Source organism: Canis lupus, chromosome 8 (assembly GCF_011100685.1).
Source record: "Canis lupus familiaris isolate Mischka breed German Shepherd chromosome 8, alternate assembly UU_Cfam_GSD_1.0, whole genome shotgun sequence".
NCBI lineage: Eukaryota > Metazoa > Chordata > Mammalia > Carnivora > Canidae > Canis > Canis lupus.
The window spans coordinates 2,954,074-2,970,576 of NC_049229.1; the positions used below are offsets into that span (position 1 = coordinate 2,954,074).

General features: G+C 37.9%; 2 protein-coding genes across 5 annotated transcripts in view; one reads left to right on the top strand and one right to left on the bottom strand.

The window, feature by feature from the left end:
* LOC607937 (T cell receptor alpha variable 9-2) overlaps positions 1-16,503 on the top strand; it is a 544,059-nt gene that overhangs the window by 422,485 nt on the left and 105,071 nt on the right. The gene's annotated exons all lie outside the window — the stretch shown is intronic.
* On the bottom strand, positions 7,279-16,474 carry LOC100685214 (THAP domain-containing protein 5-like). Its single transcript, XM_038544139.1, is given in 2 exon segments — positions 7,279-8,094; positions 8,096-16,474. Coding segments are annotated over 2 exon segments (1,173 nt in total). The 5' UTR covers positions 9,221-16,474; the 3' UTR covers positions 7,279-8,046.

Consider the following 16,503-nt stretch of genomic DNA (forward strand, 5'->3'; position numbering starts at 1 on the left):
TGAGTGAAACCATATGATGATTGTCCTTCTCTGATTGACTTACTTCACTCAGCATAATAGCCTTCAGTTCCATCCACATCGAAGCAAATGGTGGGTATTCATCCTTTCTAATGGCTGAGTAATATTCCATTGTATATATAGACCACATCTTCTTTATCCATTCATCTGTCAAAAGGAACTGAGTAGGGAAAATTAGAAAGGGAGACAAACTATGAAAGACTCCTAACTCTGGGCCATGAACAAAGGGTTGTGGAAGGGGAGGTAGATGGGGGGTGGGAGTAACTGAGTGATGGGCACTGAGGAGGGCACTTGAAGGGATGAGCACTGGGTGTTATACTATATGTTGGCAAATCGAACTTCAATAAAAACAAATGATAAAAAAAAAAAAATGAAGTCTACACACAAGAGTATTGCTGCTCTATAACTTTCCACCTCTTGGTTTTTCCTTCTAGCGTCTCTCATCCCAAGCCTTATACCCCACAAGTTAATTGTTCCCAGAACATTTGCATCTCAACAGGAAAATGAAGTAAACCAGGTCCCTTCCTATTCCTGTTCCTGTTTCTCAGCCCTACCCTCACCCCACCCTCACCCCACCTATGCCATGCATTTCTGGAAAGTTAGCTCCACCTTGCGCCATTTGTGGGCATTTTTCTCAGAGCTCTGTTCCTGGAGCACCATTTGGGGGACAGAGCCTGCACTCCATTGATGACTCTAGAAGGCACCTAACTCAGAAAGACTTGGCAGTTTCTACCTAAATCCAGGACCAACTACTTCATCACTGTAATTTGCCACACGAATTGAAAGGAAAGGTTTGAGCTATCTGCATATCATCCCTATAAAAGCTCAGAAACTAAATCTTAGATTCTACAGGATATATGGATACTCTGAAGCTATAAGGCAACGGCTTGAATGCACCAGTTCTGTGTACTGTAAAAGGAGCTGTCCGGATCATGTGCCTTCATTGGAAGAAAGAAGCATTGTCACCTTAGACAACTCCCACTCTCTGGTCTGAATTTGTCCTCCTAATATCATAACTCATTCTACTGTGTACTTACAGCACATCTAGTCCACCCAAAGAAACCTAGAAAAAGTCAACATACTCTTGTGTTAGTCTGGAGGCTTAAGGTAAATTAAGTGACTTTGACTCCAGAGTAAGACTTTCCCCTTTCTCCAATGCAAAGACTCCAAGAGCTATCTATGTATAAAGCAGGGTTCTAATCACTTACATTCCATTTGGATATATTTCTCCTAGGTCCTGAACATTGTTTCTGCACAAAGAGAATTCAGTGATGAAAAGTAAAGATCTACCCTACATACACTAATTAACTCAACTATCATTGCAGATTGATTGTAGGAAATGGGGAGATGATTTTGCACTGAGATTTATTAACCTCTATTTTAATGAGAAAAATAATAGAGAAACTTTCTTCCTACAGTGGCTTTCTCTCTGGATAGATTGTTTGCCAGGAAGGGTTAAGATGGCTCTGCCATGGCTTTTTGGCTTCCACGCCCCACACCAGCTGGTCTCCATCACATCTGGAGGAAGGATCTCTTTGTTCAGCATTGTTCATACCATCACACTGATCTCAATAGTCAGAACTGACTACACAGATTGGCTAATAAACCTGGAAAAGCCCATGTTCTAAGGGAGAGAGGTAGAAAGTAGTGGGACTAGTGGGACCTGGATGCCAGGAAACTGCTCATATCCACTGCTGATTCAGTCTTCTACCAGCTGTTTAATCCAACAGATGCATCTTCTTTATGAGGCATGGGAGACCCAGAATATCCACATCCTGTGGTTCCCTGTACCCCCTAACACCCCACTTCTGAGTTCCTTTTCAATTCAGAGAACAAAAGCCACTGGCTTTGGGCCAGTTCACAGCAGATGTGAGTCATAACCGCCAACTACCCAGGGCAGGGCATGAGAATCAGCTTCTTAGAAATTCCCATACTCATGATCCCAACAATCATCTAGCACCTGCGCAAAGAGAGACTGGGAGACTTTGTCTCGATCATCTTTAGAGATGCTTCCTTTGGGAATTAAGAATACTGGGTTTACTAAGATTTAAGAAGGCTGGGAATTAAGGGAATTAAGGTAGGTAGGAATACCTACCTAGGAAAGTAGGTATTACAGATTTACACGGACCTAAGGAAAACCTGCAAATCTATCCAAAACTTTGACAATGCCTTCTTATCATTGACCTTGCTGATCTCACTCTCCAAATCCTGTGAGGTGATCACTCTCTGGATAGGTATTCAAAGCCATGAGAAACAGGACCTTTCCTCTCTCCACTTGCAAGACAATGGGAAAGGAATTCTGTCATTTAGAGTGTCAATACTAGTTTGTGCCAAGCCTCACAAGGTCGTTTCCTTGTACTTCAACTGTCTGTAATAGACTGTACCCTGGATTTCCCTAAGTTTGTAGATTTTACTATTTTTTTACACCAAGAAAATGGTCCTTACTGTGCACTGCCTACTTAGTAAAGCTAAGAAAAATAAGACGGACAGGGACAGAGTGCAAGGAAAGAAACAAGAAACATTAGTACCAGATAAAATACTGTTGTTGATGCAAGAGTATTTAATCACTTGAATTGATATTAACCCGATCTTCCCCAAAAAATATAAAGGTCGGTATTAGGATATTTTTCTTAGGGTCGCTGAAAGAAAATGTGAGCATTCAAGAAATGCAGAAGGCTTCAATCCTCTAGAATCCACCCTCCCCACCCTGCCCAGAAAAGTGCTTAGCTGTGGTCTGAATAATCCAAAGTCTTGGTGATAGCTAAGGGAGGCTGCCCCTGGCAGCCCTCTGCAAACTGGAGTGTAGGTCATCCATGGTTCCCCCATTCTCATCTTTCTGTGTCTTTTCCTTGGGTCCTCCTCCCCATCACATTCCTCATATGCTTTTGTTCTATTCCCATCAAAACTTGTTATCAAGAAACGATCTGAAACCAATTCACACTATTTAGTGAGTGACAAAAAAATAGATGGAGGCTTTGGATTTTCTCAGGTTTGAGTGGGAGGGAGGAAGCATTGTATGTTAATAGGGATAACAGCTAAAGACTAACACATCCGAGGTGAAATTTTCAAAACTCAGGAACACTGCTCAAAATGAAAGATGGAAATTTGTTCTCTGTTTGGAAGCTTAGTGTGGATCATTCAAGGCGAGTCTGGAGTCTCCTGGAGCAGGTCTGTCTCTTCCCATGTGTCCGAGAAGAGGCCCAGCTGGAGCACACAGAGAACATCAACCTGCCCATGTAGAAAAGCGTGCAGCAGAGGGCAGAACTGGGGCAAAGAGGAAAAAAAAATCCATATTTATGTCAATAGCGGGAATAGCTTTGTTCACAACCATTCAGCAGGGAAACAAACATCCCTGTCAGAGTGGGTTCAGGTGGATGCCTATGCTGGGAAAGTGGTTTACAATCTGGTTGGGCTAGAACTCAATGACATGAACTCTTTTTCCTCCCTAGAATTCCTGACAAAAGTCTATGTTGAAAGAATATCAGGACCACTATCAAAAAGCAACTGCAGCTATTATGTTGGTACACTCCTTCCCAGTTTTCTCTTTCAACGTATAGATTATTACTCTGTATAAGTAATCATACTCCATATACACATTTATATCTTTTTTTAACATTATATTATATGATCAGTTCTTTATGTTAGCTGATAATGAGTATTTTTAGTGAACTATATTAATATTATGTCTAGAAACATACTAGGGTTTACTTAATCAGTTCTCTTATGATTGAGAATTTAGAGGCATTCTACATTCTACATTTTTCCTAATATTAAAATGCTGTAATGACCATATCTGTATGTAACTTTTCATTATTTAAAATTAACATATATGTGGGAATCCCTGGGTGGCTCAGCGGTTTAGCGCCTGCCTTGGGCCCAGAGTGTGATCCTAGAGTCCCGGGATCCAGTCCCACATCGGGCTCCCTGCATGGAGCCTGCTTCTCCCTCTGCCTGTGTCTCTGCCTCTCTCTCTCTGTCTCTCATGAATAAATAAATAAAATAAATAATAAATAAATAAAATCTTTAAAAAAGATTTAAATTAACATATATGTATATGAGTAAAAATACATATATAGAGGGATCCCTGGGTGGCGCAGCGCTTTAGCGCCTGCCTGCCTTTGGCCCAGGGCGCGATCCTGGAGACCCGGGGTCAAATCCCACATCGGGCTCCCGGTGCATGGAGCCTGCTTCTCCCTCTGCCTATGTCTCTGCCTCTGTGTGTGTGTGTGTGTGTGTGTGTGTGTGTGTGTGACTATCATAAATAAATTTTTAAAAAGTTTTAAAAACTTAAAAAAATACATATATAAAGTTTGTTTATATGTGAATCTGAAGCAGTCCTCATTTTCCCTATTTAGAGGATTCAAAATAAAGATTTTTAGCCAGCTTGGATATATAAACCCTTAGAGTTGTAGCTGAAATTGTCAAATTCTACTTTAAAATGTTTACTGTATTAATTTAGTTACATGTAAATATTTAAAATCACATATTTTATAACATAGTATATCATATTGAAATACTGTTTTTTCCATCCACATAATTCATAAAATTCTATTCAAATTCTCCACAAGCATCTCAAATCAATGTATTTGTCTTCAGTAGAGCTGCTTCTTTTAATCTTCAAACATTTTTCCAGAGTATATCAAAATCATTTGTGTAAGTTGAGTTAAAGCATATTATGAATCCATATATGAAACTATCACTGAAACATTTTGGAAAAAAAAAATTTGGAACCATGATACTATTCATAAAACATTCACATTCTCAAGAATAATTGCTAAAATAAGTACTAAATCCTTGTTAAATTACTTTCTCATCTTTCACTAATCTCATCTGTTGATGAGCCATGAACTAGCATTGATTGAGATGGTTCTAGGTTAATGTGTCTTCACTGAACTGTACTCAACTATACAAAATAAAATTGTGTAAAAGCATCATAATATACTGTCTTTTAAAATTGTTGTAAGGAATCAAATATAAGGCACTCTCTCTTCTCTGAGGATAATAACCCTCACTTTATATTCATACATAGCATTTTCCCACAGTGAATTCCTCGGAGTGAAAAGATTTCCTCAAACTAGCATGAATATTTCCACCCTCTTGATATTAAATAATTAGCTTCCAATAAAAAAAATAACTATTTATATCATTACCAACATCTTGCCAGCACTGGGAACATCACCTTTTCTAACAAAAGTGTTGTTTAAATATCTGTCAGGAAAAAATGGTTTGTTAATGCTTTCTTTACGTTTTCTATTACTAGAAGGTTAAATTATTTTTCTAAGTTTGTTAAGCACTAACTTTCTTTATTTGTCCTTTGTCCATTTTTTCCCAGGTTCTTAGTATTTTATTGATTTTTTTGACTGTAATAATTTTGTGCCTCTGAGTTTTACAGCAATTCACCACAATAACAGCACGGTGAAAGGAAACTGAGGTATTCTGGGTGGCAAAGTGCCAAGGAAAGGGAGAAAGGAAGAGCGTTTTTGTATTGCTGTTTTTCACTGTGGTGGGCTACCACGGAGATTGAAGTGCATTAAGCCTTTATTCAAAAACACCCAGTTGTAATCCCCTACGTATGTCTCAGTATGAGGAGGAGTCCTCTGAGTGTCTGGGGGAAACTAATGCATGAGCTTTATTGCTCCCTTCCCCCGAATCCTTTCTTTCTTTCTTTATTTTTTTTTCATCCAAACATTTATTGAGTGAATTACGCTGTCAGAGAAACAAGTAATTAATGAAAATTCTGCTTTAAAGAGCTTACAATCTAGTCAAAAGAACATCCATAAATATGATATAAAAAAAAATATAAGGCAGATGCTGTTACAGTATTATAAAACAAAGCTGTTTTGTTTTCTGTAGGAGTAGACAGGAAACAATTTTGACTGGGAAAAGGGAGACAAAATTCAACCAAAGCTATAATTTTGACTGGTTGAATTTAGGGAATAAAATAAACATGAAGAAAGTCACCTGTATGGTATGTTTGGAAATGCTAAGTAGTCCAGTGTGGCTAGAACACAGGATGAAGCAAATCAGAGAGAATCATATATGGTAAGAAGCTTGGCTTTATTCTATATTCAAGAGTAATTTGATTTCTGGGAAAGTTAAGTAGTGAGTGGATGATATAGTTAGCTCTATAGTTGAAGCAAAATCTAGAATGATATGGAAGGGACTGAAAACACTGGCAAGATTAGCTAAGAGACTAAAATAATCCAGATAAGAAATAGAGTTGGCCAGAACCCCCAAATATAGAAATTAACAGGCTGGAAACACCCTGATTTGAACATAGGCAAGCCAAGAAAATATCTTAAATATTTATAATTTATTAAATTTAAAGAAATACAACCAGTTTAAATTATTCCTGAGTAGACTACAATTTTAAATAAAGAGAAAATAACTACAATATGCACAGGTAAAAACAGAGTTGAAACATTATTTTATAATGACTTATTAAAGTTATTTTCATCTACAGTAATTATTTCAAATAAGTATTGTAAAATGGAGCATGGGAATACTTAAATACATTAATTCTACCAATTATCTGTACATAATTTATGCAAAAATCTATGGTTTTTTTCTCCCATAATAAAAATACCAATAAATCAACTTTTCATATTTAAAATACATATTTATATAATGCCAATGAATTGTATTAGCTTGAAAAAATAAAGTGTGGCTGAAAATAATCACTATGAATTTACAAAACAGTTAGTATACTATCTGCTGTGCAGTCAACTAATGTTTATTGAGCACCTCCTATTTTCCAGAACCAAAAACATGTTACTTCATTGAATTCTCAAAACACGCCTTTGAGATTAAGTAGTAGTATTTTTTTTATAAAAAAAAAAAAAGGCAAGGTAAAGTGTGATAAGAACTGATAGGAAAAGAAAAGAACTGATAGGAACTTGCTCAATACTATAATCAGTAACATATTCAATTATATTAACTGTCAATTTTAAATCATTATTTTCTACATTTCTGTTGTTCCCACTCTTTTTCACATTTAAAAAAAATTTCTCATGGATATAAGCAATATTTTTATTTACATCACCATCATTCCTTTCTTGCTTGTCTAAGATCATTCCAGATCTACAGTTTCTTGCTTATAAATTTCAATAAAATACATATATATAAGTGGGCCTGTATAATATTAAAGAGTACTCTATCATTCTGGAATTTAAAAATGACAAAAGCACACATTTAAAGAAGCTACACATTAAATAGATATGTTATGATTTACAATTTTTGGTTTATAAATTATAACCTTAAATATAGAATGTTAAGGAGATTACCTGACTATGTATTATGATAGTCAGCTACATATAGGGTATTGAAATACATATTCTTTTAAGTTTAAAGTACCTCTCCTATGAACCGGACTAATGGTTATTATCACTCAAGTGGAATAAAATTATAAAAGGAGTACTATTATTACAAATAACTATAGTCAACAAGTCAAATACCACAGAATTCAATTCTGAGGATAATCCAATAGCAAATAACATCAAATACTAGCCAACATCTAGTATTTTTTTTTCCAACATCTAGTATTATGTAAGCATGTATTACCTTACCAAAAAGTTGTTCTATTAAAAAAGTATCTTAATAGAAAGGAAAGGAACTATAAACAGACTAGATTTTGTAAGTGCCCTAATTGTACAGATTACAGACTGAGGCTCCAAAGTAATTCGCCCCAATCACATGCCAAAGGTAGAACTGGCACTGATATCCAAGCCTGATTTCTCTTCTGGGCTCCTTTCACCATCTCCATGTTCTCCCATTTTATGAGTCATATTATTTATTCACTCTATTTTAACTTTAATTTAGAAGATTACCAAGTGGCGAAACTTCTTCCCTACAGTCCAACAACTCTCTTGTTTTTCTTAATAATGAACACTACAAGAATGGGATGCAGTTTTTAACATTAGAACATTTTCTTAGCTTAAGATGAGAACTTTATACCAGAAAAAGTTACATATAATTTAGTTTGGCTACAAAAAGCTTATATAAAAGTCATAGTGCTAAACTCTTTACACTCTATATCATGGTAACTTCATATGTTGTGAAATGATTTTCTATAATCTTTGACATTTTCTTCAGATAGCCAGTTTTCTTGTTTTAGCTGACTTATAAGAGCTTCCAAAGACTTCAATCTTCCAAGAGTTTGTTGTTCTTGTAGCTGGAGAAGAGTTATCTTTGAATGTAGTTTAGAAACTTTCTGCCAAAGATGTTCCTTATTTATATCTTGTCTGCAGTAAGAATGTTCAATTTGTAAAACTTCTGTCTCATAGTCTACATCCTTATATAAGGAGTCTTCAATGTCTAGATCTTCCATTTCCACAGTTTCTTTTTCAGCAGATACAAAAGAATTAATTGGTTTGGAATTTTCTGTGGGTACAAAAATGGCAATAACAGATTCTTTATTTGTATTTAACTCTTCGACTGTTTGAGTAATTGTGCTGAGTAAAAATGGACTTTCCTGTGCAGACTTAATTTCCATGGAATTATTTGTAAAGTTTGGGTTAGCAAGATGATTCGCAGTTATTTCAAACACTTCTTGGGTTTCCAAAAACGGCTGAACATCTTCAGAGTTTGAAGTTGTCAAGGTAATAGTTGTAGAATTTAGATTCTCAAAAAATGTGTGAAAACCACCTATATCTATGTCTTGGGTAACTGAAGTTTCCAAGGTAGATACTGGTATTCCAATATCTTGTTTAAGCAGATTAAGATTTAATATGTTATTTTGTATACATTCTGGTTTGGCAGCTGGTGGCTTCACCAAAGTAGATGAATTACGTAATTCTGTGTGTTCAGGGAGGATATTTGTATTAACCGTATTTTTCTTTAACTCATTTGAAGCAAATGATTCTTGTGACTTGGCTTTTAGGCACACTTCTTTCTCATCATCTAATTTTTTTCTTCTGAGATTTTTTTTTTTGGAAGGGTCTTTGTCCTGATCGTCTTCAGGCAAAGAAAATATTGTTGGAATTGCAGTTTGTTTCAAATATCGAATACCCCATCTGATGTCAAGAGAGTCAGGAGTAAAATGGTCACTACACAGGAACTGGTATTTCCTGGGTACCCATGAATCTCGTTTCATATTCTTTAACCATTTTTCAAGTCTTTCTTTGCCATGTAGAGGAAACGGGTAACAACTCAGCTTTCGTCCCCGATGGTTCCTACAGCAAATCGCCGCGCAGAAGCGAGGCATCCGAGGGGCCCGGCCGGGCGGCGAGGGGCGCTGGCGTGACCACCCCCCGCGCGTCGCCGAGCCCCGACTCCTTTCTTTGGAGATTTACTCCATATCCCCTACTACAATCATTGCAGAATGTGGGCACGAATCACCAAAGTTATCAGTGATAAATAACCCCAACCACATATTTTAATAACATTTATTAAATATCCTTGTGCAGTGTAAAATACCGTGGAAGAAGTACAGAGAACAGAAGTAACAATGGCTGTGAGCCTGGCTGCTGGGTCTCACACTTGTAAATGATGAACCCAGGTGAACCTGTGTCTGGCTGATTTACAAAATTTCTCCCTTCAAAGAGTTCGATGCCTAGTACAAAATAAAACAAGTGCTTGGAAAGTGATTGTTATGAATTGAATTTCTCTTCCTTGGAATATGACATGCTTATAGAGTCTTTTTTTTTTTAAAGAACCAGAAGCAGATCCATGAGATGAACCTCTGACACCAAATCTCCAAATCCTAACAGTTCATGTGTCTTGTTCAAATGACAAACTGTGGAATGAGGGAGTAGGGGTGGCTAGGAGGTTGCTAGCAGGCCGTCCTGGACAAATGGCCAAGGGATGTGATGGAGAATATGGACTTTTCATAAATAAAATCTGAATTATCAGAAAGTCACAAGTAAGTAAACAGATGGTGGCAGGGGAAATTTTGCAGGTAGAGTTAGCTGGGAAATGATCTTGGAGATGAATCCTGAGCTGGTCTTTGAAGATAGTGAAAGATCTAGCACAATCAGGAATATTATTTCAGAGTCAAGGAATCTCCTTCTGTGACAGAATGCCACCAAGCAGTTTCCTCATCACCAAGCAAAGACACAATTTATCCCTACTCACCTAAACTGTGTGTTTTTGAAAGATATTTCCCGGGAACCAGGCAATACTTCTGTTCACTTCAGAGGATCAGTCAATGTTAATACCATAGATCTGAGAGCTTACGAGTCCTGGACTCTCCTTCACTTTTCTCTTGACCCTGCATATGTTTGATCCAAGAGCATAGGGATTAATCTCTTCATCCTGGGATTACAATCACCAGCTAGCACACCAAGTCCAATTTCTCTTTTTATTTCTAGAAGAGCAAAAGCAACGCAGAGGAGAATAAAATTATACCCAGACTTCCTTCCAGGTTGTGCAAAATAACAAGGCTTATGACTTAAAGGGTAGAATACATCAACTCAATCAAAATAAAATCAGAAGAGCCCATTTTCAGGGAATATAAACAATTCACAGATAACACTTAAATGAAATTCTCACTTTTGCTTATTTTCTAAAAGAGCAAATTCTTATAGATACAAATTTTTCGGCATAGAGTGTTGAGTTTTAACATTTCTTTCTGGTATAGCAGACTGGAGGCACTCACAGCCACAGAAAGAAGAAATAAGATAAGCCTCCCGCTTCATGTAAGAAATCATGCAGAAAAAAATATATCAAGCCAAAAAAAAAACATCTAAAACACTTTAAAAATTTCAGATTACCTGCCGGTCGCAATGGGAATGTGTAACTTTACAAAAGGTAGATATTTTTTCTGTCACCATCTTATCCTAGGGATCAATTTTAGCCTCATTGAGTCATCATGTCCATCTTAACATGATGTAGTACACAAGACACAGCATCACCATACAGTATTCCTGCCCCAAATGAGTAAATAAACCTAATCCAACCTTTAAGTTTAAAAAAAGATGAGGGAGCTAGAAGTACAAAATACAGGATTCCACAAAGAAACAATGAGACTAATCCAGAAAGTGAGATATTCTACAGGACAACAGGATGCGTCCCTTTGATAATCAGTGTTATGGGAAGAAAAAGACATACACTGGAGGGAAAGCAGTGGAAGGAGGACAAACACATGTTAAAGAAACATAAAACATTTAGCACCAAATGAAATGCATAATCTTTAATGGGATTCCTGTTTTTAAAAACCATCTGTACAAGACATCTGGGGAAGAATTAGGAAAATTTGATGGTGGACTGGCTATTAAATGATTTTAGGGAATTGTTAACTTTATTAGGTGGGAAGTGGTATTATACTTATGCAGGAAAATATTTTTGTTTTTTGTTTTTTTAAATGCATGCTGAAATGTTTAAGAATGAATTGCCTTGGGGGCACCTGGGTGACTCAGTCAGTTCAGCAACCAACTCTTGATTTTGATTCAGGTCATAATCTCAGGGTCATGAAATCAAGCCCTGTGTTGGGCTCCACATTCAGGGTGGACTTTGCTTGAGATGATTTCTCTCCCTTTCCTTCTGCCCCTCCCCTCTCTCAAATGCTATAAATCAATTAATCAATAAATAAACTAATTAAATAAGTAAACATTATTTTTAATGGAAAGTCTGAAGCACTGCCACAGAAATGTTGAATGGGTACTGAAGACAATGTAGTCAGACTCTATCACTTCACTGAGCTCTTTCTCTGTCACCAAAGCACAATTATCCTGGATCCAGCATCTGATCCCCAGTGTACCATCCCAAAAAAAGAAACCAGTGGCAAATCACTTGCATATCCATGGTCCTTGACTCTAGAGAATCCAACCAAAGAATCTGAGTCATATTTATAATTTTTACAGAACTAGAGGCTGCTGCTCTAGGCTTCTGATCATCATTCTGATGGTCAGATTCATTGATCAATCAAAGCATCTGCTACAATTGATCTGCTAATCACTAGCAAACAAGTTGAGAGTGCGGGAGCCATAGAGAAAGTTTGGGCCTTCCAGTTGCCACTGCAGCTTTGGCAGCACAAATATAGATGTAAAACAGTAAGTAGCTCCCAAAGTACAGGCAGACCATGGACCTATAGAGTCCCCAAGACCTTTGCAAGGAGTCCGTGAGGTCAGAACTATTTTCACAATAATACCAAACATTCCTTGCCCTTTTCATTGTGTTGCTATTTGCACTAATAGTGCAAAAGCAATGATAGGTGATGCTGCTAGCGCCTTGGCATGGATCAAGATAGGGGCATCAATTCTGTGTTAGTAGTCATTGTGTTCTCTACCTCCATGTATTTGCAGGGGGGGGGCGGGGAATTCAGTGTTGCTTTAAAGTATTATTGACTATTAGTTTGCCAAGGCTGCCATAATAAAATACCACATACATAGTTTACAAAACAGAAATCTATTTTCTCATAGTTCAGAAGCTGAAAGTCCAAGATCAAGGTGCCTACAGAGCTGATCCCTGAGGCCTCTTCCTTTGGCTTGTATATGGCCACCTTCTCACAGGGTCTTTCCTCTGTGTATTCATAGCCCTGCTCTCCCTTCCTTTTGTGTGTCCAAATTTCCTCTTCTTATAAGAATGCCAGTTAGACTGGATTAGGGTCCACCCTAAGACTCATCCTAATCCAATCCAAACGGCCTCACTTTAACTTAATCATATCTTTAAAAATCCTATCTCTAGATACAGTCACATTCTTCTGAGGTACTGGGAGAGAGGACTTCAATATATAAATTGAGGGGAGCACGCAATTCAGTCTATAACATTGACAAAGCAGTAAAAACTATTAATTGTATTAAATCTCACCTCTTGCATATGTGTCATTTTGGTATTCTGTGACAAAAAAGGGTACACAAAGTTTTATGTACACATAAAATACTTTTGTGGCATTCTAAATTATGATAGTTATCTCAAGGGAAAACATTTGTACAATTGGTTGAATTGCAAGCTGAACTAGCCACTTTTTCCCTGAAACATCACTTTTGCTTGAAAAAATAACTGACAGATAAACTATAGTTATTCAGACTTGAGAATTTGGCAGGCATATTGAAAATGAATGAACTGAGCCTGTCACATCAAGAAAAACAACTGAAAGTTGTTGCTAATGATAAAAATCCAAGCTTTCTAGCCAAAGGTAGAGTTTAGGAAATCTTGTATCTGCCACCATGAGCCCCTCAACCTTTAAATTCTTATCTGATTTAAAGCTACTGATGGTGATATAACAACTATGATAGTTTCATACTCTATAATAAAATGCGTTAACATATGGAAGTTGCCTAAATCAGTGAACCAAATGACCAATGGATGATGTTACAAAACCATGCCTGGATGAAAGTTTCATCCAAAATGCAAACTAAACCAATGGATTCAACAGAGTATAAAAAGTTTATTAATATGATTTCAGATTCCATATTGCAACTAACATCTCGTTCGAACTATATATCTGCATAAAGGCCAGTGTTTTCTTATATTTTTTAACCAAACCAGCATATTGCAGAGACAGAATGTGTAAGTAGACCTGAGAATCCAGCTGCCTTCTTATAAGCCAGCTCTGCCCTGACAGATATTCGAATATGATCAAACACCCCCAGTATCTTTTCCTTCAGTCTACACTCCCCATGTTTTCTAGCTGTTCCTTCCTGTCCATGATATAAAGTATCTTCAACAGCCTGGTATTCTCCTTTGAATACCCTGCAGTTTGTCTATAACCGTCAGAGTATATGTCAATATACCAGGAGCTGGGGTGGAGATAAATAAAACTAGTTTAAAGCCTGGAGGCTGCCTCTGACCAACCTCTACTTCATTTCTTGCCATGGTATCCCATGAACTTTTTCAAAATGGTTGGAGTCTCTGAACACAGGGCCTGGTCTTAGACAATACTATGGAAGCCCAGTTTTCACACAGTTTCCATTTCCTCTGTTTCTCTCCCCACCAACACTGAGAATGAGGTTGCCCAGCACTGAGAACATGGCCCAGGCTCATTCTAGGAAGAGCTGAACCTGAGCATACACCCTCCCTGTGTCTGCTTGCTCCTCCCCTTTCCCACAGAAGGGCATCTCATACAATACTGTAAAACCACAGAGAGAGAAAGAAAATGACACGTTATCCAGGCTAGTCTCCGGTCACTTCAGGGAAGGAGGTCAGCTATGGGACTGACATGATACCCAGTGATAAATGCCAGAATAGAAACCAAAGAAGACTAAATATTTGCCTAAGTGTACCAAAAAATAGCATTGGACTAGGAATTGGGATATTTGATTTCTTGAACGTTGCTTTGAAACTGGGTACCTTGGTGAAGTTGTGAAACCTCTTTGGATCTTTCTAGACTCTTTCATCTGAACACCCAAAGGAGTGAATATATGATCACTCAGGTCTCCCCAGTTCTAGGGTGCCTCTCCAGAGACACAAGTGGTCTTTGATTACTCACATTAGTGAAAAAGAATGTGATCTGAATGTAGATCAGGTGAAACTCATTTCTATGTGACTTTAGAATATATTTCTTGGTGTGCAGCAAATCACGAGACTTATCTTCCCTATGATGCTTAATTTAGGCTAATGTTAAAAATCAATTTGCCTACAACTAATGTTGCTATGCTCCACTAAAGAAGTGTAGGTAATATTCCGTAAGGCAGGCTGGCGCCAGCGAGAAAACAAAGGACTTGGAGTTGGGAACATGTGGATTCTGGCCATGGCTGCGTCACTTCCTAACTTATCCTCTCCAAACGTGAGATGAATTTCATCCTTAGAATGGATTCAGAAGATACTTTCTGAGCACTCACTGAGGCAGGCACTATGCCGGCCCAGAATACACAGAGATGAACCAGATAAAATCCCTTCTCTCAAGGGTCTCTACCTAATGAAAAAGAGAAAAATGGTTTTCATCCTCTTTTCTGCACATTTCTGTTGCAGGGAGGGAAAAGAAAGGTATCTAACCCAGCCTAGTCTTCCCAGGGAATTCACCAGCATAGATAAGACCAGAAAATGAATAGTATCTAAGGAAGTGGGTTATGGTCCAAATTGGGGAATAGAAGAAGGGAAGGACATTTCAGGCAAAAGCAATCAGATGACAAAGGCAAAGAGGTAGGAAATGACATGGTGCTTTTAGGAAGCAAGTAGTTCAGTGCAGCTGAGTTTAAGTGAGCTGAGCAAGTGAAAAAAGTACATGTAGGCCTGGTAGGTAGACAAAAGCCTGTGCTCCATATCATTTCATCTTGAGGATAATGGAGAGCTACCAATAATTTCAAGCATATAATTATATATTTGAGATCCTCCCGAGGCTTAGCATCTGTATTAATTAGCTATTTCTTGCTGTGATTATGATCTATAACAATCCCAAATTGTCAGTTGATTACAACAGCAAATATACATTGCTTTTGCTCACTGTTCTGCAGTCCAGCTGGACTTGGCTTCAAGACGTGAGTTGGATTCAGGTCTTCTCTACTTGTCTTCATTCTAGAACCCAGGCTGAAGCAGCAATGATCCCTGGAGTATACTCTTCTCATTTCAGAAGAAAGAGGTTTAGGAGTGCTGGTGAAAATCCATGATAGGACATCTCTTGGAGCCTCAGCTTAGACTAGCACACTGTCCCTTCCATATATTCTATCAGTCAAAATAGGGCCAAACCCCAAAGTCAACAGAGTGGGACGTATACTCTGCTTGTAGTGGGCCTTGCAAAGTCATGGGGCAAAGTACCTGGGCTACACACTTCTGTTGCAGAGAGGGAGTGAAGGATTAGAAGCCACAAGAGGCACATTCTCATCAGGATTCATCACCCCAGATCTCTCTGCCATGGCCAGGGGATTGAAGGTTCACTGCCCCAGACTCATAAGGTTGCCTGGTTTAAGTTTGGTATTACTCCCAAGTTCCACTGTTTTTTGGAGTTCCAAGTTGGAAGTTCCAAAGTTCCAACTTTGGAGTTACAAGTTCCCCAACTTTTTGTCTCCTATAACTAGGTCTATTCAAACCAGTTTCTAATGGCTGTTTGGGAAAGCCTTACACCAGCACTAGGAATGGGTCAGTGAGTCTCACATGGGTTAACGAGAACCCTAGTTCATTAACAAACACAGTAACCACCCACCTCCTGCCATTTCAAACCCTAGCACCTAAAACCAGTTCTACTCGAGTCTAGGTTATAGTTCCTTGTTCTCATCTAGCCCTACCCACGAGACCCACATTTCCTTGCTTTCTGCCCAAAGCCATCCTATTACATTACTATTGAGAGCATAACATTTCTTCTTTTCCCTTTTTCCTGTTTGTTCTTTGGTTTGTTTGGGTTTGTTTTGTTTTGTTTTTCAACAGAAGAATCTTAGGCTTTGTATATGGAGACAAATTTACTTGGAATTTATGGGACAGGCATGCAGTTGTAGGGTAGGAAGGAGTTGTCACAAAGATGATAAGTAAAATTGTGATAACTTAATCAAGGCATGAATTTGCATAAGATCAGCTAGACAGAGTGTGAAGAGAAATCTTTTTAAAACCTTTATCCCTTTTGGGGCATCTTGGTGGTTTAGTCAGTTAAGGTCTGCCTTCGGGCTCAGGTCATGATCC